Below are 24,396 nucleotides of genomic sequence, written 5' to 3' on the forward strand. Positions count from 1 at the left end.
TTGCCAAGTTGTTTCCTTTAAATAAAACTCCATTTATGACTGAACAGTTTCCTTTGCAAAACTGTTGGAAAATTCTGATCTTGCTATCCCATGCTGATAATTCTGATGATTTTCCACAGTCTTATCACTGCTGTAGCTCTGGCATTCTCTGCCTAGCACTAATCCAAGACCTGTTAAGTTTGTTCTGGTGTTGACAATTCCATAATATTGTAATAGGCATTGTTCTGATGCATGCTTGCGCATAGAGTGTTAGTGTAGTTATTAAACCCTTCCCAGTTTTATATCAGTTTGTAATTATCGTTTTGTATCTGAAAAAATAATCATTTCCAGGTTCTCAAACACTGGAATTATTTGCCGGATTCCCTCATGACATCAGTAAATAATGTCTCACTAACTTCATCTAAAGAAAAGAATTACAAGAAGAGTTATAAAGAAGGATGTGAAGCTTATTTCCATTTCTTAATGTCAAAGGCTCCTTCTGAACAGATTGAAACCTATTTTTGGTTAGTGGTTAGTGTGGTCGAAGTGATGCATGGACCAGCACTGATCATTTTTCAATTACACTACTGTAAATAGGCTCTGTCAGATTCTCCCATGGAACTTCCATGGAAAAATTAGATTTTTGCTTACTGTCATAGTAGCTATGTGCTACTGATGATTTAAATAAACCCATCAATTTCAGAATCTCCTTAAACTTCTCTATGATACCCCTTAGACATTTTGACACCATTTAACTTAAGCAGAATGCTTTATAACAAATGTCTTTGTATAATTTAGCATTAAGCTTGGGACACTTTTTCTTGTAGCACATATTTGCCATGATTTCAGCCTCATTTTAATCTGCATATATACCTTGTAGTGTTAAAGTCCCTAGCAGTTGTAATATGTCTATTATATAGAACTTGTATCAACCTTATTCAGATTTGGGCCACAATCTTGATCTCTTTATAAAATTTGAACAGCTCGGGGCTCTTGTTCATCAACATCTAATGTCTTATTTTTTCATTTATAAAGGAAAATATAACTTGGGCAGGTCTTAGTATTGTTTGTAATACAAATGTACAAATTGTTTCTATGTAAACCAGCTACATACAGCCTAAAGAGAAATATTATTTAGACTCTGGCCCCTTTGTATGTTTTCTCTGGATGGAATCTGTGAACTAGAAGGGTTTTCCAGGTGACTCAGTGGGCCAGGCCTCCACCTTACACAAGACTCTCTCAGGATTCTCTCTGCTATGTCATTTAGGATGGTATAATGAATGTAACTATTATTTCAGATGGTCTTTGTAAATCATTTTTTCTCAGAAATGACAGTTTTATTGAGAGTGCATTGTACTTTGGCTCTGTGCTTGTATAATAAATCTGATATTCCTGGGATGAGTACATGGTGCATCCAGAGAATGACTGGAGAGCACCAAAGCCTCTCATTGCCTATTTTTCAGGAGCTGATGCTACATCAGCTCAGTGGTGTTAAGGTCATATACTCAGATGTACCCCGGAAGACAACAGTGGAAGTAGGCAGAGGGAGACATGAAAAATCACCCTCTTGAAAAATGTTCTTTGCTTGGCATTATTTGTAAGAAGGTGCTGGAGTAGCTCTTGTTTCACTACAAACTTGATATTTACTACCCCAAGACAATTTTGTAAGGAAATATTTGCCTAAGATTTAGGCAATCAAAATATTTTTGGTATAGTTACTGTATAAGAACACAGTTCTTCTTCTTATTATTATTTTTTCTTATTATTATTTTGCCAAAGTTAGAAATTCCGTATTTATATAAATAATACTCCCCCATCTTTAAATTGTTTGCTTTTGCTCATATATGAGTGTTTAAATGTTTTGTGAGTTTCACTGTGTGGAGATGGAATACCTTATGTAAAGCCAAGTTAAAAACTCCTTCAGCTACTTATTCAGCTCCTTTTTTCAACTTTAACTGTACTGGCTCATAGTTAATCAAATTGGCATGTGAGTGTAGTTTCTTTATGCTCATGAGATTTGGGGTGTACATACAAGCAAGATGCGTGTTGATCCTGACAGTCCCAGAAGCTTCATGGTGGCTGAGAGGAGGCCTTTACGGCTACCTTTAAAAACTAGAAATGATAGTTTTATTCCTTTCTATTGATGACATTACTTCAGTAACCTGAAGTATTCTGGAGATTTTACATGGTCTTTTCTTATCTATGTAATCCTTTTTAAATCTAATGCTGTTCTATATGTCAGGTGCATTTTTGAGTGTAAAGATTAGCCTTCTACTTTGGTTGTTTTGGGTTGTTTTTTTTTTCTGCCCATATGTCAGAACCATTTTCACAAGCAAAATGGATAGAAGATCCGTTTGTTTTTCAGAGTGAAGACATAAGACAGCTTTTACTCAAGCAATTAGATTTCCATGTTATACATTATTAACGACTTCATTAATGTTATTAATGACTGCATTAAGGTCATATTTAGAAATGCCACACAACAGTAGTATTTCATCTTGCCATGCTTCCACTGAATCAACAAACAGTTGACGTAATTTTTCGATCTGTTTCTAAAAAGTTGTAACAGAGAGCAAATATTACATGCTTTAAACATAGATACTAATGCAGACTGAAAATTATTCATAAATCTAGCAGCCATTCTCCAATCAAAATAGTGATTAAATGCTGACTATTGTTGAAATATTTTGTTTTGTTAAACTCAATGGGTATATATTTTTTTCTGTAGGAAGAATGTGGTGACACATCTTTTCTCCATATGCACTTCCATGTCACGTGACATTCTCTCAGACTGCCCCTCTGCTGCCATCTGTCACACCACAAAAAAATGTAATGGGATATTGGTGGGAAGGTTCAATCTTTACTGCTGTACCACCAACATCATGGACATCATGGGACAACTTAAAAATTAGGAGGCATTACTTTTGGGGCAATCTTCATTGTTCCTTTTGTCTGTCATGATCAATATCCAGAAACATCAGAGAAATGTATTTACTGATAAAAATTAGGTGAAATGGTGTGTGTAAAATGTTCTTCACACACACACACACAAAAATCAGTAAATATAATTTTTTCAGATGGAATTTATTACTCATTGAAGAAAGACATCCTTTTACATATGTAGAAGGAAACAGAGTGGATGTCACAGTATGTAAAACGAATCTAGTCTCACCCACTAAGCTTTGCTGTAGATGGATCATCTTCTGGTAATCTAAGATATTCACTATGCTTGTGCAGTTTTTGCTTCTCCTTTGAGAATTAGCACTATGTCAGAATTTTCTGTAGAATGAACTGTTATTCCAGGTAAAGTACTAGAAAATCCATTAAATGGGGAATGTCCTCTGCCTTGGCTAACCGCTGGATCTGTAACCTGTATTACTGTCTGTACTGAGCTGAAGTTTGTATTACCAATTTATCAGTGTCATAGCATTAACCTGTCTTGTTCAAGACAACGATGTTACTCTGGTTTGCAAGGATATAGAAAGGAGTCACTTCTAACTGAGAGGTATCCTAACAGAAATTGCTGAAATGAAATTGCAGCATTTCTACTAACTCCCAACTGCTGTGAAGGAGGCAGAACCCTGCTGTTTTCTTTAACATGATTTTCTTGGTTCCTGAAAAGAGCTTTTGTCTGATACTAGCTATGGCAGTAAAAAATCAAAATCGGAAGTGGATCACAGCCAACTCTTCCACTTGTGCTCAGGATAAGTATGCCATTAACCATGTCTCTTAAAGTTATTTATCTCATGAAAGCAAATGAGTTCAAAGACCTCCATTTACTGTTATATGAATGCAAATATCTGTTACCAGGTCTTTGCTGCCTAAGTTAGGCATTTGGCAGGAATAGAAGTGGAGTTTGCAGTGTAATATAGTCCATGCCTATTGCTTGTTTGTAAAATATCTGGTAGATAATAAAAATATATAGCCTCTTTCTCCCTGTCTTCCCCCCCTCCTCCCCCCTCCTACTCCCTGCCAAGTGTACCTATTAAATAAGGCAGAATTTAGAACATTACTGACATCAGGCCCTGGAACAGGCTGCCCAGGGAGGTTGTGGATGCCCCGTCCTTGGAGGTGTTCAAGACCAGGTTGGACAGGGCCCTGGGCAACCTGATCTAGTAAATGTGTATGTTTGGTGGCCCTGCTAGGCAGGGGGGTTGGAACTACATGATCCTTGATGTCCCTTCCAACTCGGGTCATTCTGTGATTCTGTGTGATTCTGTGATTCTGTGATCAGCCCTGACTTTTACATGTATGCATTTTGTTACTTTGTTTTATCCAGTGAACTTGAGACCTCCCTCCCAGGGACACTTTTCAAATTATTTTGTGGGAAAGTGTCTTCCATGTCAGTATCTCTGTGACTCACTGTTCAACTATTATCTCAGTTTTTATTTATTTATTTATTTACTCTTAGAGAACATTCAAGATAATACATCAGAAATATCAATGTGAACATTAACACTATTGCTAATCACAATATTTCCCAGGGATACCTTTTTTTTCTTTTTTCTTTTTTTTTCTGTCCCACAATGTAAACACTCTCTGAGCTAGACTAGAATCATAGAAACATAGAACAGAATTGTCTGTGTTAGAGGGACCTTAAAGATCACCTAGCTTCAACCCCCTGCAGATCAGGCTGCCCATAACCCCATCCAACCTGGCTTGGAACACCTTCAGGGATGGGGCATCCACAGCTTTTCTAGACACCTTGTGACACTGACATCTGGCACTGCAAAGAATTTCCTCTCAACATCTACCATAAATCTCCCCTTTTTTAGTTTAAAACCATTCCTATTGTCCTGTCACTATTGGCCCATGTAAAAAGTCAGACCCTTCCAGTACTGCAAGGACTCCAGAGCCTTTTCTTCTCCAAGCTTCAACAAGCCCAGCTCCCTCGATGTTTCTTAAATGAGAGGAGCTCCAGCCCATAACCATCTTTGTGGCTCTTCTCTGGACTCTCTCCAAAAGCTCCACAATTTTCATGTACCTGGGGGCCCCAGGCCTGGACGCAGTAATCCAGTTGGGCCTCACAGCCACAGTGAGGGAGACAAAATCATCCCTCTCCCTGCTGGCTACCCTTCTTTTGATACAGCCCATGATATTGTTGGTCTTCTGGTCTGCAAGTGCACTCTGATGGCTTGTGCCAAGCTTTTCATCTACCAGGAACCCCAAGTCCATCTTCACAGGGCTGCTCTCAGTGATTTCTTCTCCAAGTCTGTAGACATATCTGGGGTTGCCCCAACCCAAGTACAATACCTTGCACTTGAACTTGTTGAACTGTATTAGGACATTGTGGGCCCATGTTTCAGGCCTGTTCGGGTTCATCTGGATGGCATCCCTTCCTCCTACTGTGTCAGATAAGCCACTCAGCTTGTGTTTTCTACAAAACTGCTGAGAATGTACTTGATCCCAGTTGCTTTGAAGAAGAAAGCACTGTTGATGGCCTGGCTCTCTATTCCCTACATACTTCCACATCTTGCTTCTACCTCAAAACAGCTTTAATTTGCCTTTGGAAAGCTAATTTGCATGAACAAAGATAAAATTAATTTACAGAAGAAACTATAAGTTTGTTGAGAAAAATTTCTGGTGCTGAAATGTCCCCTCCTGATTTGTCTGCTTGCAAAGAGAGAGATACAGTAGGAGAAAATTATAAGTAATCTATTCTCCCCAACTTAAAATTCATAAATATGTACATATATATATATATAAATTTTTTTCAGGAGATTTTCAGAATTGGTTGCTGACTTACTGGTCTCCAAATAAAATACTCTGTGAAAGATATTTTTCATGAAACTCATTATTTGAAATTCAGCTTCTTTTAATTTACTTCAGATGGAGTCACTCAGTACACTCTTGTGAAGATAGTCCCCATTGCAGAAGAGCAGATGTGTTAGACAGAGCTATGTAAGATAAATTTCATCTGACAGCATGGATATATTAAAGACATGATTGTGTGTGACTTCAATGTTTTAACTTAGCTGATCAGGTAATATGCCTTTTACATACCAGGTACAGACATTATAAAGTGCAAGTAAGCAAAATGCTTGAGACAATAACAAATAGACAAGAAGAATAATATCACTTTAGTTGTCTTCATTTCTAACATTAGCAAAAAACAAGGAAGAATTACTCTTTGAAACGGATTTATAAGGCAACAAATATTAAATCAGAGGAAAGCTAAAAGGTCAGATGAGTGAGCTGCAGGAGTTGCAGCTTGGGACGAGAGAGGCACCACTGGCTGCTGAGGGGCCTTGAGAACATGCAGGAGCATGGCTCTGTTCCTCTCAAGTTTTCCCTCTGCCTAGGAAGTGGGGCTACTTCCCTTGAGGGCTTGTAAAGAAGTAGAAAAGATCTCTGCTGGTCAAGGACATTTACCTCAGCCAGCAAAAAGTCATGCCCCTTCACATGTGAAGTAGAGACAAGGCCATAAACTGGAACAGCCTCTCCAGAGTCGTGTTAGCAAGCTTGTTAGAGATCAAGAAACATTGAGACAAACCTCTCAGGTGCTCCTATGTGGAGCCAAGAGTTAGATTTGATGATCCTTTTGAGTACCTTCAAACTTGGGATATTCTATGATTCTGCGAGTGAGGATGAAATAGCTTTCACAGAAAGACTGCAAGCTATTTCCCAGTCCATAGACTTGAAAATCACAGACAGGCAAGATGTGGCAATTAAAGAACCATTTTTATTGCTCCTAAATTATACAGTTTTATTGCTTTCATACAAATATTGAATCATATCTCAACTGTGTACAAAGCTGCGTGTTCACACGTTACTTTTAATAGAAAATCTCTTGAAAACAAGTTGGGTAAGGAATGTTTGTCATAACTGCTGGCCAAGCAAGTCATGCAAACTCAAGTAGATAAATAAGGTAATGTGTTCTGCCACTTATAATTTTATCCTCCATTATGTTTCTTCAGAAGGTTCTTAATTTTCATCTAAATATCTCCATCTTAATGAGAATAAGACTTGCATTTGGGTAGATTCCCAGATCAATTTTATTCAATAGCAATACAAACTATATCAAACTTATCCTTTCCTGTAACTGAAGTATTGAACGTGTATATAAGAAGTTAAAAACAAACCAACCAAAAAATATAAGCAAGCAAACAAATTAACAGAGTTAAGTCTCTATTGAAATGTGCCTTTTAAAGATTTGTTCAGGAGTCTTGCAAATCCAGTGAAGAAGCTTTTAAGGAAGTGGATGTTGCATGTACAAAATGTTGGAAGAGATTAGTCACATAGGTTTTGCATTCTTCATGCTGTTTCTACAGGAGATGTGCTGAAAGCCATAAAGATATGCTTCTTTCTCCAACTAATTTATTTCACATATACAATAATTTGCAGTCAATAAATCTAGGACAGATTTCAATGGTATGGCATTGGTGTGGCAAACAGAATGGATAACTTTATTCATAATGTGGTTGTGGTATTTTTATAATCAGTTTTGTAATGTGATATCACTGGAGAGTATCATCAACCAGTGTTCAATATTAAACAAAGTTTTCCAAAGCAACATATGCTATATACTAATTCATGTCATCAGGGATTCATCTTACGGTGTAAGAGGCTCATCTTGTGTGCACATGGCTTTCAACAAGATGATAGTACTGAGAAATTTACTTGTACAGTTTTATAGCTGGGCACTCCAGATGGAACATTTTACCATAGTAGGACATTTTACCAAAAGGAAAATAACTCCCTTACCAGTCAGACTTCTCTTGACTTAGGAAAACAAAACTTGTGGAAGGGTGGGAACTTTCAAGCTTTTTAATGAGAAATAATGACTTTAAAGTAACAGTCTCACTGGGGAATATTCACAGAACCTTTGTTTATTTCTTCCACCTGCTGGCTTGTATGTTTGGCTTCTTATAAAAAGTAAAATATTTAACTTGAGAAAATAATTTCCTTAGAAATATCTATTAAAGAGGGAAATGTGTTTAAATGCAGTCATACAAACAATCCAGAGTTTAATATTTGAAAAAAATTTATAGTTCAAATCTCAGTGTAATGGTCTACTTATAGTCTAAACTTTGAGAAAATAGAAATCTTGATCCTGCATCTCACTGTGTTAGTCATCAGGCTTAGTTTAGGTATAGTCTACACTTTTTCAAGTGTTTTCAGCTGTTGGAAGAGAAGGTTCAAGCTACCAGCAACCTAATTACCAGTTCCCTCAGATTGCTGCCTTTCCTGAAGGGCCTTTGGCTCTCCCTGATTCTGGATTGTGCTGGATGTACTACTTGTAACAGCATTTCAACACAGATGGGCTCAGATCCAATAAAACATGTGCTAAGTTTGAAATCTATGAGTAACTCCAGTTGACTGTAGGATGGTAGGATGAACCACTGAATTCCAGAGTAAAAATATAGAATGAAACTGTGTCTTCAAATACAAAACTGCAAACTTTAGAAGGATAGTTAGTCAGCACTTGTCAAGAAGGATGAGAAGGATATTGCTTTTCAGGTTATTCTCATAAATCATTATGGTATCTAACTTCATCAAACAATTCCTGATAAATATATTTGCATTTAATTTTCCTTTTCTTAAGTTTCTGCTTATGATGGCTTTTAACTCCAGTAGATTGGATATTGGACTGAATTGTATAAGTAATATTATTCTAATTCAGCAAAATCATTAGATTTACATAACTGAGCACTGAGTAGAGACTGGAAATATTTTTAAAGGTCAAATCATAAAACCGTAAACTCCAGAGGGAATTATCTCCAGAGAGTTATATCAAGTATACCACTCCCCCTGTATGAAAGCCTAATTGATGTCACTTGGTTGAAATTATCTCTTGAGCTGTAAGCTGATATGACGTTATGTAAGGTATCAGAGTAAAATGCATTTTTCAGATCAGATTTTAAGCCCAGCTTGTGGTATCACAATTGTTCATTGTAAAAAAATGATTATTATGTCACAAACAGAGGATTATGATGTCAGGTGGGGAATAAGTGCAGAGCAGATAAATTCTTAAGAAACAACAGCGATTCTGTTTTCATGCACTGTCTTCAGAAAAAAGGAATGGGAGAAAAGAAGTGCAAGGAAATATACTGCACAGAAGAACACTTGTTTCCAAATAAGACATTTCATAAAGTTTTCCATAAGGTGACAGCTGCTTTTTCAACCACCACATTCTGTTCTCCGTTACATCAGTGCAAATCCAGAGGAACTACATTTGAATTGTTCTTTGCTTACGATTGACATCAGGGTAACCGAGAGTAAAATTTGGCTTTAATACATTTTCTCAGAAACAGAAACCATTTATTCCCCTCAAAATAGGGAAGGGGGAATTACCACACATCATATGACATCATGTATCGTTCAACACTTCGGAAGAAAAATGGAGAGCAAGATCTGTTTGAAGTCTGAGATGCCGTTTTTTTTTCCTCTTCTCCTTCCAGTTTTCACAATTTATTGGGAAACACCCCTTTTCTGAAGCACTGTAAAGACCTTTTGGGTACAGGAGAGATCTCCTAACAGTTGGTTTTGCCATCACAATAGACCCTTTAAGACACTAATTCTAGTCTTCAGCACACTGTTCACTGTCGTTAGCAACATAATACAAGTAGTTTCAAGGCTCCTTAACAGCAGCTAAAAAGGACTGCCTGAAACAAATTTAGACTTGATAAACTTAGGTCTGAAGTCTGGATTATTGCTTTAAATGGTAAATACTGGGCTTTGTCTGCAATGTCATGTAAAAACATCTTTCTGAAGCCACCATGCTTTCCATACCTTTGTTCTGTGGAGGGGGAGGAGGAAAGCGAGATTTCAGCTTCTAAAAGCAAATGACAAGTAGTTTCAGAACCTAAATACTAACATACCAACCTGCTGGCTTCATTTGTATTCAACAGATGCTTCGTTTTTTCCCCCTCGCTGCCTAGTCTGTACTGATCAGTATAAACAATGGAATTTTTGTCTTTATAAAAATATTCTTGTTCTGTTTCACTTGAAGGTAGAGATAAACACGCAAGAAAAAAAAAAAAAGAGAAAAGCAACCTTCATAGGCACATTGCATATATATATAATATATATATAAAGATTGTTATGTAAACCTTTAAGAAACACTCTGGAATTTGGCTGAGAGATTCATGAAATCAGTATAAGAAGCATGTAAGCTTTAAACAGAAAAATAAAACAACAACAATAAAAACCTGAGGGATCCATCTGTGAGATATTTTTTAATGCCAGGGAAAATGAATAAGAAGGCTAATTATTCTAACTTTATGTTACACTATTCATATGCAACATGTATTTCCTCTCCCTATATGTGTGTGTAAGTATACATGTTCAGTATGTGCACATTTGAGTCCTTTCCCCCCCACCCCCATCCATTACTGTTGGTATAACATGACATATGCTGTAATTACACTTTTCTAATTTCATTTACATTACACCTGGCTTATATATATATATTATATATATATATATTTCCTTCCTAGTTTGATCATAAGGTATCACTATGTAGCTAATTATGGTTCAGAATTAAAATTTTTCATTGTTATGGAAAATATTTACTGACAGTACCAGCATCTTAGTTTTCCTTCTCCTCTGGTACAGGGAATGGGGCAGGCTATGAAAGAGCAGAAGGCTGCTATACAGTGTCAGCAGATTTCTGTTATTGTATGATCTCCAGCAGTGTGTCAGGCTGCACTCCTCCCCACATCTGGCCCTGTGTTTCCTTTATCACCTTTACCACTGCTGCTAGTGCTCAGTCACTGGGTGAATTGCTTCTGAGAGCTCTGAGTGCTGAAACAACAACTTCAACTACTTGGGGAGTAGAGAGGGAAGATGGCCTGCCACTACTCAGACTTAGGTTTGGCTGCACTTTCACCAAAGCCAACTGCTTATTAGAGAGTCAACGATGTGTGTTTTACTACCTGATGCTCTTTGTATTAATACTTGCTGTACATACATTTAAGTATCAAAATAGCAAAATATATTTGAAGAATTTCTAGAATGCCTGAGAATGCCTGGGAAAGAAAAAACAAATTAGAATTTCAGATATTTATTTTCTAGTTCCTTTCCGAATTGCTCTAATGTTATATGTATGTGCATGTGTGCTGTACACAGTTACACCACATTTGAATTTCCACCAGTAGTGGTGTGGTCCAGGAAACTGTCACCTTCAAATTTGTATTGATAGGTCCTGGAAAGCTCACATAAAATGTTCTTTCTGATCCCATGTGAGCAGTTATGGGACTCACCTGGAACAAACTTTACAGTATTCCAGTGTTGTCACAATCATTTCCAAACATTAAAGTCAATATTTAGATCTGTACACACAATTCCCTGGTTGTAATTCACCAATTTGAGTGAATGAGATGATCAAGATCCTCTTCATTTCACGTGCACAGCCATGAGCAATGTGGTTTGCCTTTCATGTTGCTGTTGTCACTGCTGAAATGCATTGTTCTTCCTCTTCTTCTTTTTCTTCTTCTTCTGCATTTCCATGTCAAGTGGCATTTCGTCAAGCTACCCCTCCACTGTCAGCTTTCACACAACAAAAAAACATAATGGAATATTGGCAGGAAGGTTCAACATCTAGTGCCATACCATCAACATCTGTCTCTGATGTCATGGGACAACATCATAAAATAGGATGCATTACTTTCAGAGCAGATCACATAACTTTGTTTCTGATTTCAAAACTTCATGAGACAACATGAATCTGTCTGTCCTGTATTTATATTCACCTTCTTAAAATATCATGTACTACAATATCAGTGAAACAAATAGGAAAATAATGTAGTGGAAAGCTTTTCTAAAATTGTTACAAATTCAAACCAGAGAAGGGATAAAGTTCCCCACCCCTTCTGAAACCCCTGTTCACTGGGGATTCAGAGAGGGAAAGAGAGAGTTAGTTAATACTTTCTTAGAGTCTGTTTTTCTTTGAATCCACCCTCCTTCCCCCTCCCCAGCCCCTCCTCTTCTAGCACACGCTTTCACATATTGCTGACTCTAAAAGCATTCACAGAGGTCAAATTATTGAAAGTTCAACCAAGTTTTCCTAAGCTATCATAGTTTACCTTTCATTCCCAGTTTCCACAGGGTAGTGATTAAATAACTATCAGTTTTGGCATCAGAAGCTGTAAGCTGACTCTTTAGCCCCTGTTTTGTGTGATATTGTTTGATCTTCTATAGATGATTTCCACCCACACACTCTGTTCAACAAAATATGACTTCTAATTTGTCTGTGGAAAAACATCCTCATTATAAAGTTTTCAGTGTAGAAACTCAAATACAGCAGTAGATGACAGCCAGTGGTTACAGTTTTGTTGCTTTTATGTCTTTGTCATATACTAATGATCACTCAGAAAAAGAAATGAAAAAGTAAAAAAAGAGAAGAAACAAAGGTACAGAAAAGAACAATGATTGTTGCAGATGTTGCATAGCTTTTCCATTTGTGGTTTCTGCATATGACTTTGCTGCAATTCACCTGGGCTATTTGAAAGCCTGTAATGAATGGGTGGCACACAAGATAGTGTCATGTCTTTCAAGTCTTTGACAGTTGGCAGGAGAGGTTACTAAGCAAAATCACACAGGGCCAAAAGGTTGGCCATGATGGATCCCAGATACAATAGAACTGGGAATTTTCTGTATACCTAGTGATAAGGAGAGACTTCCAGGGCTGACAGGAAGAACTTGTGTCCTATGATGAATGAAGAGGTAAGGATACTATTGGCATAGTTTGTAAGAAATGCCGGATCAGTTTCTTGCCATGTTAATATCTCAGTGTGTGGCCGTAAGCAAATCCCAAAGGATTGTACAGGGGTCTAAAGATGCAAATCAAAACATAAGGGGACATTCAAAGACAAGTAGGAAATTCTGAAAGCTATATTTTGATATTGATCTACATCTCTCTAAGGTCGTGCCCTTATTTTTCTGAGGCACAGCAGTGCTCTGGGTTTTGTGCAGGAAAACATTTTGCTTATTGTCAATTTGCATCTTTTCTGGGAAGAAAAAAAAAATGAGAGGAGAGGAGAGGAGAGGAGAGGAGAGGAGAGGAGAGGAGAGGGAGAGGAGAGGAGAGGAGAGGAGAGGAGAGGAGAGGAGAGGAGAGGAGAGGGAGGAGAGGGAGGGAGAGGAGAGAGAGGAGAGGAGAGGAGAGGAAGAGGAGAGGAGAGGAGAGGAGAAGAGAAAGAAAAGGTGGATGATAATGTCTGAAACTGTAAATGAACATCAAAGTAACTGAAACAGTGAAACACTCGTATGTAATACAACTTGCATGATGGTTCTTCTACCAGCAGTGGGGAAAAGGACAGTACCACTTTGTTATGTCTTAGAGCTCCACCAAGCATTAAATATGCTAGAGAAACAAGCTAAGAAACAGGCTAGAGAAACAGACATTCTGCAGACTGTTGTATGGGAGGAGGTCTTCCATCCTGATTACAATTCACTCAACTAAGAGAATCTTATTCCAGGCCTGGAATATAATGTAAGGGAGCCAAAATTTTCATGATTGTTGTTATTTTTTCCCCTTTCTCTGTAAATATTTTTCTTAAATTGGCTTTTCTCTGAAGAATTAAAAAATCAAACTGGGCTTTGCATTTCCCTCATCCCCTGTAAAAAAAAACATATGTCCTTGCCAGTATTTCCTCAATGAAGACCCAACAGCCAATAAACACATGAAATCAGAGGGTTGGAAGTAGCTGAACTTGAAAGTTAATAGATTTGGAAGTTTTTTGAGAGTTTGGATGTCTACCCATTGGAAATGAATTCACTGAAAACAGAAGCTACTGACCCATAACATGAGTTGGGGAAAATAAGGTTTTGTTACTGCTGTTAAAGTTACATGCTTGGCACTAATCTATTAAGGTGAGTTTCTTACTACAGCTCTGCTTATCATAGTTCATGTACATTTAATTATGAAGATGAACATCATGCAGTTGTGGCCAAGTGAATAGAAAAGGTTTGTTGAGGTTCAAAGAGCTATATGTAAATGCTGTTGTTCAGACAGACATATAACCTGTCTACAGAACAGGATGCAAAGAATATTTTTGAAGAATTTGATGAGGTGTTTAATAGACCTGAAAGCATTGTGAATAAAACACATAATACTGATACAGATCCGATTATGCTGCCAAAAGAACAAACATCACATACAAAACAGTCTCATTAGTCCTGAGAATTGAAGGAAAAGTTGATTGCGACAAGATGGCAAGATGCAGTGCTATTGAGAGAAGGCAGATACTAACTGACTTGGTTAACAACTTGATCACATGCAATAATCAGAAATGTTACAGATTTATGTGGATTCCGAAGATTCATATAAGGCTACCAAATGCAACATAGCCCAAGGGAGAGCTGGGAAAAGATATGTCTAGACTTTTAACAGCAAGGATATTTCCAGGTCTAGGTGCTAGCTAGTGATCTTTACAACTCTAGCTTGATAAAATGTTAAAATTTACACTTTTATCTGCTTTACGCTGATGCATTTTAAGCAGTTTTGCTCTGTGATTGCTTCAGAACTGAAAAACTGCCACTCCACAGAATTTTAAATCCTTTAAGATCCAGGTGGAAGCAGCAATTTACGACATCTTGAACTAGTCTGATAATCATCAACACTCTTAAAAAAAAAATAATCCGATACTCAGTTCAGCATATCTGGATATCACAATTATTTATCTTCACCATACAGGCTTTTTATAGGTGTTTTTTTTCTTTTCTTTTTTTTTTTTTTTTCCTTTATTTTTTTTCCCCTCATTGCATATCAAAGAGAGAAGAGTACCCTTGTCAGCCCAGAGGAGCAATGCTGTCAAATTGTCTCCAGGTTTAGGTTCTTGTCTGACATAGGAAAAGGATTTGGACCTAACTGTAGAGCTCCATCTTATTCTGTCTTCAGAAGTGTGGCCAACATCTACAGATCCTCTGCATTTCTGCTTACTCAGCTTTTCCCCAATACCTGTTTATAATTCTATCTGCTCCATTAGCTTGCACTGTATCTGCATGAAAAGCAATCCCCATAACGTTTTATTATTGTTATTATTACCATTATTATTATTATTACTACTACTACTACCCTGTTTCCTGAATGTTCCCACAGAAATGTCTGTAGCATCCCAAATAATAAGTGGACATCTGTGACGTAATAACAGAACATGGAAGGTGAGGTCTGGATCTTCTTAAAAGGGGATTTTTTTTCTGAGCTCACTGGGTTGCAAAATCTCATCCTGAGCATCTCACACATCACATGACAAGTGCATTTATTTATAATCGAGCTCTAGGCTGAGGCTCCTTTGGGCCAATAATTATTCAGTTACTCTAAAGTGTGTTACAATTATCATTATGTATACAACTGGAACAATTTCAAAGGGACGCTGTGCAGAATTGTAAATATTCTGCTTACCAAGCAAATCACCTGCTCTGGGAGGAATCAGCAAAGAGTGTATCTGAGGGCAGAATTTCACATTTCCTACAGGAGTGTGTCCTATTAAAGAGATTTTTAGCATTCAGATACAACATGAGGTTTTTTGTTGTTGTTGTTGTTGTTTTTCCCTTCATTGTTTTGTTTTGGTTGTTTTATTTCTCTTTTCTCTGATGTTGCCCAGAACATGTGTAATAAACCCAAGAAATCTGATATTGCTAGTCTAGTACTGCCTATTGAATTTGGATGCTGCTAATTCCCATGCATTTCTGAGAAGAACCTGATCGTATTGATATAAACAAGTAATGAGTCATCTGAGATACAGAAAAATATTCTGAAAACATAAGTACATTTTCAAAGCATACTGAAGATGTTCTTGGAGCAGCTAAGATTTCAAGAGCTTCTATGTGTAAAAATGAGAGCAGAAACAAGAAGATTTGCAGTAATCATGAGTCAAGTAAGACTGTTTCTGACTAATGAGAAGCACCAAATGATGCCAACTTTGTAAGTGTTTGAAAGAATAATTCTGCACAAATGGTCAACAGTAAAAGTCGAGACACATCCAAGAAAAAGTTTTTTATAGGATCTATCAACGTGAACTTGTTGCGCATATAAAAAGGCAGTATAAAAATCTCCAAATAATAATTACACACAGCATGAGACCAGAAACATTACACTGAACCCGCAAGTGCCTATCTGGATTTTGGGAAGTAAAACACTGTATAGAATGTCATATAAATGCTGTTGCAGAAAACAAAAAATAAAACCTGCAACAGCTATGGGAAACGATAGAGAAGAACAGTTGTTTCTTTTGAGCTCCCAGAATAATAATGGAATAATTAAGCTAAAAACTGTGGTCTTCTTCAGGAGTGAAAGATATTATTTGGAAAACCAAGGAAATCTGGCATTTTACTTTCCCCTCCCTCCAAACTCAGCAGTTAGATCACTTTCAAAAGACCAAAGAAAAAAAGGTGAATGGTTTGTCATTTGAAAGTGAGTTGTTGCCGACCCTGAATTCCCAGAGTTGACGTTTCTGGCACTTGCTGTAGGCATGTTGGCCAAATAATTCCTTCCAAGCAGAGCCCAGTTTCGCCTTGGCAGAAGCACCATATGGCAATGGTTGTCTTTGAGATATAAAGCCTCTTCAAACACCACTGAAGTGCTGCCATTGCCCCTCTCCTTTTAAGGGGGTGTAGCATATGCTATCCTGACTAGCTGATTAGCACTACTTAGAGCTAAATAGCAGGAGGACGACCCAGAGGGTCAGATTTTACCCTTCTCTTTGGACTGGCATATTCCACAGAGGAAAGGCAAAATGTGAGTGGCCTTACACATAAAGGATGCAAAGAGATAGCATCTCCCATCTATCTTAAAATGATGTTCTCTCTCTCTAAAGGCATAATCTTTGATAAGTTGCGACTCGTTGTATTTGATCTGCATGTTTTCTGAGTAAAATATACATTGGCTGGGGACCATGATTTATTTACTTGGTTGGTGGAAAATAGCCTGGAGAGCCACACAACCATTCTACACTAGAAAGACATAATTTTATCTTCTTACTCTCTTTTCCTTATGTGAGAAAGAAAAATAAATAAGTAAAAAGGTAATTGAGTCTTCTTTATGCAACAAGAAGTGTACTGAATGTTACAACATTGTAAAATGATGTGCTTTGTGAAGTCTTGAATATGGTGCACCTTTTGTGTTTTGTTTCTAATTGTTTGCTGCCTACAAAAGGATAATTCATTAGGCCAGTTCTCCAAATAGTCTCAAAGTGACATGAATCCCTTTACAGAGTGAATGTCTGTAGCAAGTAATCCATGGAAAACAGACAGGCATCTCTTGTCAGTTTGGGGCTCTAATCCACTGCCTGGAGCATGAAAATGCTCAGGTTAACAAGTGTGGGAATGACCAAAATCAACATTATTTTTGGATTTTATTTTCTTAACAATGCTGTTGGTCAATAGAACTGCTGAATCTGTCAGATACAATGCCACAGGATGAATGAATTAAGCTCAGGAAGCAGAATAACTTTTAAAAGAGGACAGGGAAAAAGCTCCTTGTTTTCCACCAGTGTGTGAATATTAAGGAATGAAAGTAGCAATGCCAGAATTTTCACTCTAGATTTACCATAGCACCAAGCCTTGTTCTGCATGAGCCTTTACATTTTAATTAGAACCATACTGACACCCACATTTGCAACTATGAACTTCAGCTTCAAACTTAGGAATATTTCCTAGGCACTGACTTATTAGCTAGGCTTGAGCACAGAAAACTGATGCTGTGTTCTGTAAAATCCGGAGTGCAGAGTGATCACCTTTGGTGGGATCATACAACTGATTTTTAACCCAAAGGAAAAAAAAAAAAAAAAAGAGGAAGGAAGAAATGTCACTTAGATGCTGCATATACCACAGCACACTGACAGTTCTTATGGGAAAGCATAGGGCAAGATCAACAGAGGTCACTCCTCTCTTATGACGACAGTGCTTCATAAAGGTTGATTTCCAACTTTTCTGACATTATTGTGTTAAGAATGCAATATATGATACCTACCAGTATAAGACACTACTTTTCAGGTTTCGTGTAGAAAATTTAATTAACTGTCACTCACTGGAAGAGGTTGTTCAGATGTGTGGGAGGGGAGAGTTTCAGTTTGCTTACATGTTTGTATTTACAGCTCTCTAACATTTAGAGGACCTCTGGGGATTACAAAATCCCTTTGTTTAAACAAACAAACAAAACTCTTTATCTTCCTTTATTGCACAAAAATATAAGGTTAAAATAATCAGAAATTTGAAGGTTTGGAACACTTTTAAGAATGCTTCAGAGAATCCTTCAGTGTAATTTATAAGCCCCTTTAGACCTGTGCATGTCTTGAACTGACTGCTGAAGTGGGCTTTGCGAGGAATTTCGTCTGCAGAACCGGAGTAGCGCGGGAGGTGGGGAGGGTGGGAGGGTTGGAGCAACCTTCCCTAACAAGGCTTTAAAAGCTTCAGTGGTAAAGTTATGCTGATGGAAGACTTAGTTACTTGTTTCTAGCTGGGAGCGACCCAAAGAGGATTATGTTATGGGCAGGAGATGTTATTTATGTGGGTAGCAACGTTGTGGTTTGCGTTGTGCTGTTGTTTTTCAAGGGGGACGAGAACCTTTTAATTTGAATCATAAAATGAAATATTAGCAATAAAAAAACAAAACAAAAGAAAAGAAAAAAAACAAAGCACGAAAACCTGGACGACGACATAAAATACCTCGTGAAATTTATAGCTCCGTGCTTTTCTCAAGCTCGCTGGAGGTTTCTGTTCCCTCCTCTCATCTCCGCCGCGATGTGTTTTCTTTTTTTCCTTTTTTTTTTTTTTTTTTCCCTTCTTTTTTTTATTCCCCCTTCCTCTGCACCTGTGTGCATCGTGACAGCAGCCGGCACCCGGGGGGCGAGTCGCGCCGCCGGCGGCGGGTCGAGCTTCCCTGCGCTCCCATTGTCAGCAGCTCCTGGGAGCGCTGGGAGAGCCGGTGTCCCCCGCGTCTCTCCCTCCATGTGCGCTGGGAGCGCGGGGCTGCCTCGGCTCCGTGCCCGCCCCTCCCGCCCGGGACCCGCCCGCCGCGCGGGGAGCGGGGCGCCCGCCAGCCCCGGCCCGGCCCGGCCCCGGCCCCGGCCCCTGCCCCCGGCCCGCGCCGCCGCCCGCCCGCCGCCGCCCGCATCATGCCGCCCCCCCGCCCGCACGCCACTCGCGCCCGGGGGCTGCCTCCTTTTCCGGCCCGCGGCGTGTGCGTGAGAGGGGCTTGAAGTTACCCCGGAGGCAGCGGAGAAGAAGCGCGGGGCCGGGGAAGCTGTTGGCGGCGGCGGGGCGCGGCGGGGCGCGGCGGGGCGCGGAGCCCACCCCCATCACCTGTTACCTCCGCTCCCCAGGTTGCCTGAAGTTCCCCGGCGGCGCCCGGCAGGACGGGGAGCGCCGCGGCTCCGGCTCGCAGGGACCCTACAGTGGCTGCTGCAGCATGGGCTGGCTCAGGGGGATTGCCTTGCTTTCCTTGGGAGTATTACTAGCAGGAAGAGTGAACTGCCAGCATGTGAAGAATAACGTGCCAAGACTCAAATTATCCTATAAAGGTAAGTCTGTTGTTCTCTCTTATTCTTGGATTCCCGCTCCTCCTTGCCCGGTAACCCCCCCACCCCCCACCCCCCTCCTCTCTGCTCCTCACCTTCCTCCCGGCTTTCTCTTATCTCTGGAAGGGGAAACTGTTGTATGGAGATATTTCTGAGAAAACACTTAAAAAGCCACTCCGTGCTCCGGTACCCCGCAGTTTGAACACAGACAAAGAGTTAGTTGCGTTTGCAGACAGGGACTGGGGATCGTGCTGATCCACGAAGAGTGTTTTCTGCCTTGTGCAATTCCGTCGGACTTTACTCTTTAAAAGGATGAGCCTGGCCGCCCCGCTCATCCCTCTCGTTCTGGGCAAGGAGTGCAGCCCCGGTGCAGATCTTTCAGATAGCGTGGAATAGATGAAGCTATATATTTTCCCTTTTTAGGCATGAAGAGGTTAATTTTCAAGTCATGAATATTCAGTCTGTACAAATCTGACAATCAGATGCCTAACATAAGCAGTAGATGGTGGGTTTGCCAAGAAACTATAAACTGAAAGGAGCAGATCAGTCCAGAACAGAGGGGAAAGGACTGTTATGCACTGGAAGGCGCTGCCTGTGGATGTTGAGTGCAGCGCGATTTATTTGATCTGAGGTTGTGTTTGGTGTAGTCTGATGCGTTTCATTAAAGATCACAGGGAAGGTGTAACTGAAGAAAGAGCTCTGAGATTACGCTTATGTGGAAATTGTGTAATACCACTCACGCTGCAATTGTCAGTAATTAACTTTTGTACCACATTGCTAGTATTAAGAGACGGCTCTGAAGTAGGCAGATTCTTTTCTTCATCAGAGTAGTTCCTCTGCAAATATATTTTCAGGAGAATGCACAAAATCTGAAGAATATGTAACCTGGAAAGAAGACTGAAATGTAGGAGCTGTGGAGCATTATTATTAAAAATGGTGTGTGTGTGTGTGTGTGTGTGTGTGTGTGCAATTTCCCTCTGTAGAGCTGCCTTCTCATAATTCCTAGATTATTGGAGGTTGGGAAAAGGAGCAGCAGCTCTGATTCTGAGGGTAGGAAGGTAAAGTAACACACTACAGTGGAAAAAAGAACATGTGTGTGCATGCCTGGTCAGAGATGTCAATCCCAGTTTATAGTATAGTGGCAATGCATCTCTTGCCAGTGGAATCACATTTCCTATTTTTTCCTTTTTCTGTGTATGCAATAAAGACATGTGCAGGATTTTATTAAAGAATACACATATGCATATTTGTGTGTGTTTAAACTTGAAAGGATTTACGTGAAGAGTTAAAGGGGTTCAGAATGTGTTTGTTTAGTTTTTGTAAGAGAAGCCATTTCTATTTTACATAAAATTGATTATTATGAATAATGAAGACTGAAGAAAGCTTCTACCATAACAACATGTCAAACTAGAATCATTTAAAACCTCTTAATTGCTTCCAAACTTCCACAATCATGCTGAAACTAACATTAGTCCATAGAAGCATTAATGCTATTAAAATATCCTTTAAAGGGGTTTAATGGCTAATTAATTATGGTTTATTATTTTTCACCCTTTTAAAGTTTATTGATGGATCAGCTCTGCTCCTCCCACTTGCACAGGCTGATCGTATAGAAACTATCCCAAAGGATGGCCCAATCTGGTTGGCAGTGGTTTTAAATTCCGATGCTACTGTATCCATATGCTCTTTAGCAACATTTTGCTACTCCACTGATTGGTTGTTTTCCACTTCACGTCTTGCTGGATGAAAAGGTCAAACTCTCATTTTGTCAGTATCTCAGACACCAAATTTTGATATAAAGTCACTCCTATATGCACACAAAAGGAAACAGAAAGGAGCACTGACACTGTTTTTCTAACTGCTGGGTCACTGTAAAAAGATAATGAGTTCAAATGCTGAGCAACCCTGCTTCCTCTCTAGCAAATAAAGTAAATGCATGCTTAATTCAAAGCAAGTTAAAGTTAAGTCTGAAGACTTACAGGAATTCACACTCTGGCCTTTGATTCATACGTGTACTTAATCACATATTTGACTTAAAACATGTGTAAATCTAAAAATCAAATGAGACCACTCACATGCTTAACGTTAAGTACCAGTGTAAATGCTTGGCCAGGTCAAGAGGAGCATGTTGCATGTGCTGCTGCATTGATCCCTCAGAATAGGGGTATCATTATTAGTCAAGGGAAACTAAGCCTTATCAGCTGGTGCTTTTCATGACAATTTTTCCTTCCAGCCTAGTGCACAGATAAATGTTAACACCGGCTAGAAACAGCTAGGAGAGCTGTAGGTATTGAAAATATGTCTTTCAAGCACTTGCTGAATACCTTACGTGCTAATATGCATCTCAGGGCATACCTCACTGCTGTGTGGTGCTGCACGATTTATCTCTATTCAGACACCTTGCCATTAGGATAAGAAGCTACTCAGTCACTGATTAGCTCTGCCTCTCTTTAAGGAGCTGTGGTAGTGTAAAATAAAACTTATGATATTAAAAAGAATACGTGGAGTGTAAGGAATGACCCAAGTAACTTCTCTTTTCAGTGGCTGTCATGCTTTTTTTTTTTGTCTAAACAAATACCTTGGAGCTAATTGTCGGTGCTTTACTTCAAAAGAAAAGCAAGGATGCATTTTAACTTCTTGTTTTTCTCAACTGCTGGATGTCAAACATGGTTAAAAAGCTCAGGCATTTGCTTTAAAAGTTAGTGAAATGAGTCATGAAGGGTTAAAGCCCTGCCAACCCTGATTTCCTATGGTCACTTGTTTTCAAAGGTCCAGCATTAGCTCTGCCATTTCCCAGGTTGCAGGACAGAAGTTTCGGTGAACTCCCATTTTTGCTTCCTCTTAACTTCTTGTCACTCAGTCTTGCGGCAGATTTAGAAGCATACAACAGGGTACACTGCAGATAGGAAGGGAAGGTGTGTAAATGCATATATTAAGGCCATGTCTGTGGCCTGAAAATGTTCTTTCTGTTTATCATAAAACAGATCTGTGGTTATTCGGCTTACATCACCTTGATTTTGAGGGATGTTGAAGGAAGGAAATTTGAGGACAGCATTGGCAAAATCCTTGTTCAGCTCGGGTGTGTGGAGAAACTCCTGTTCAGTAGCACCAGTATTTTGCTTTATGCATTTTAAAGTTTCCAAGCATTTTCTTCTCAGTGTATGGATTAGGAAGGTTTTACAAAGATGATATTGATATCTATCTCCTTATTTCATTCAAAGAGAATTAATACGATTAAGGGCCTGATTCAAAGTTCTCTGAAGTTAGTAAGTTCTAGGTCATAGCCAAACAGCTATAAAATGAAAGCTTTGCTAAGCCTCACAACCTGAGAGTTTCTCTATATGTGTCCTTCAAAGATTTTGTGTCTTTATTACAGAGTAACAAGAAGCGCTATTGTTGATATGCCAAATGTAACGGAATCTTTCCTTAAAAAAATGTGATGCCTTTTTGTTGTTGCTTTTTTAAATCAAACTGGCTTGACTCTCAATGCAGCTGTAAGTCTCTATGTTGTGTCACCAGGTCACAGATTGTGTTCAGGAAACTTCTATTGAACAGAGAGTTATCAGAAAGATGGTGACCAAGTTGAGTGCGCAAAGTTTAAAACAATAAATACAGCCTTAACTCCAGATGGATTTTTTGCATCGTTTATTGTTTCTTATTTTCTCTTGCTGTTCTCTGCATGCGGGGAGGTAATGTCACAAGTGGAGACCAAATCACTGACAGTAACACTTAAATATAAACATATAAGCCCAAAGAAAGTTTCCATTAGCAGTTCCTTGACTTACAATTTTTTTTTCTAAAGCAGCCCCAATTTTTGTCACCACATGAGTAAAACTTGTGAACCCGACTTTCTCAAATCCATCTGTTGCATCCTATTTTTCTGCTGAAAATTACTAAGTGCTTTAAGTATGTTTTGTAAGAGTACGTGTGGTTCTTCTTTGTTATTGTTGCTCAATTGGATACATATTACTTGAGAACAAATAAGTGGAAAAGCATTGCGCACAGATTTAGCTCTATTAGTCCCTGGCTCCATTTCAAGTCATATTAGAAATAAGTGTTTTGTTTAAAATTGGAGTGATAGTAAGAACTGCTCCATTCTTGATGTACAGTTGATTTACATCTTTATGTAATGGATTTTTATACGGATGAAATCCTGGCCTCAGAGAGAGAAATGGCGAAGCTTCTGTCTGATTCAATCAGTGCAGCATGTTGTGACAAGGGAGGAATGACACTGCTCTGAATTACCTGTATGTATGCTAGGGTAAATGTGATACTTGGTTTAGGTTACTGACCTAGTTGGGTTGTAGCTGATGACCTGCTGGTAGGTTTGATTGTGGTTTTTCCTTTCAATCAAACTCTATAAATCACAATTCAGTAACTCCATAAATATGGAGAAAGCAGGCCAGAGTGAGACAAGGGAGAGGAACCTCAGCCAATACAGGCTCTCTTGAGCTGGTACCATGGTTTAAGTTTGTCTCACATTTCAAAGTATCTCTTTAAAGAGCTTCATCCTTAAACTCAGAGGTAAATGCCTCTCTAACATGCTTGAAAAGGAGAAGGGCAGCCTAGATTTGTGAAGAAGACTGAAGGAACGCAAGCAGGTGACAACAGTATGCTCATCACACTGATCAGCTTCCACCACTCCTGCACAGTTGCTGCATTGCCTGGCACTTTGTGTTCTTGCCATTATCTCAGTGCAGGCTGGAGGCAATGAAGACATCGTATACAGCCATAGACTTTGTCAGACTTTTTTTTTTTTTTTTTTTTACTTTTTTCTTTTTTCTTCCCCCATAAATGCTGTGTACTTCAGAGAAGATCTGCATGTTGCTCTGCCTTGCCTTGCTTGTGACATGGAAACTGTTACAAGAGACCGTAGAACAACTCACATGCTGAATGAAGGGAGAAGCTGATAAAGAAAATGCCTAAGCTCAGATCTTGCCTATATAGGGAAATTTTC

General features: G+C 39.0%; 1 protein-coding gene across 3 annotated transcripts in view; it reads left to right on the forward strand.

Annotated features, from left to right (window-relative positions):
• The window catches only part of SEMA3A (semaphorin 3A), a 241,749-nt gene that overhangs the window by 52,269 nt on the left and 165,084 nt on the right, over window positions 1-24,396 (forward strand). For 2 of the 3 annotated variants that reach the window (XM_015876014.2, XM_015876186.2), the window contains exon 1: window positions 19,045-19,442. In XM_015876014.2, coding sequence (XP_015731500.1) covers window positions 19,331-19,442 — 112 coding nt within the window. In that variant the 5' untranslated portion in view covers window positions 19,045-19,330. Of the gene's footprint in view, window positions 1-19,044; window positions 19,443-24,396 lie in introns of those variants that run through there. The other variant, XM_015876098.2, reaches the window with a different exon arrangement.

Source organism: Coturnix japonica, chromosome 1, assembly GCF_001577835.2.
Source record: "Coturnix japonica isolate 7356 chromosome 1, Coturnix japonica 2.1, whole genome shotgun sequence".
Classification (NCBI taxonomy): domain Eukaryota; kingdom Metazoa; phylum Chordata; class Aves; order Galliformes; family Phasianidae; genus Coturnix; species Coturnix japonica.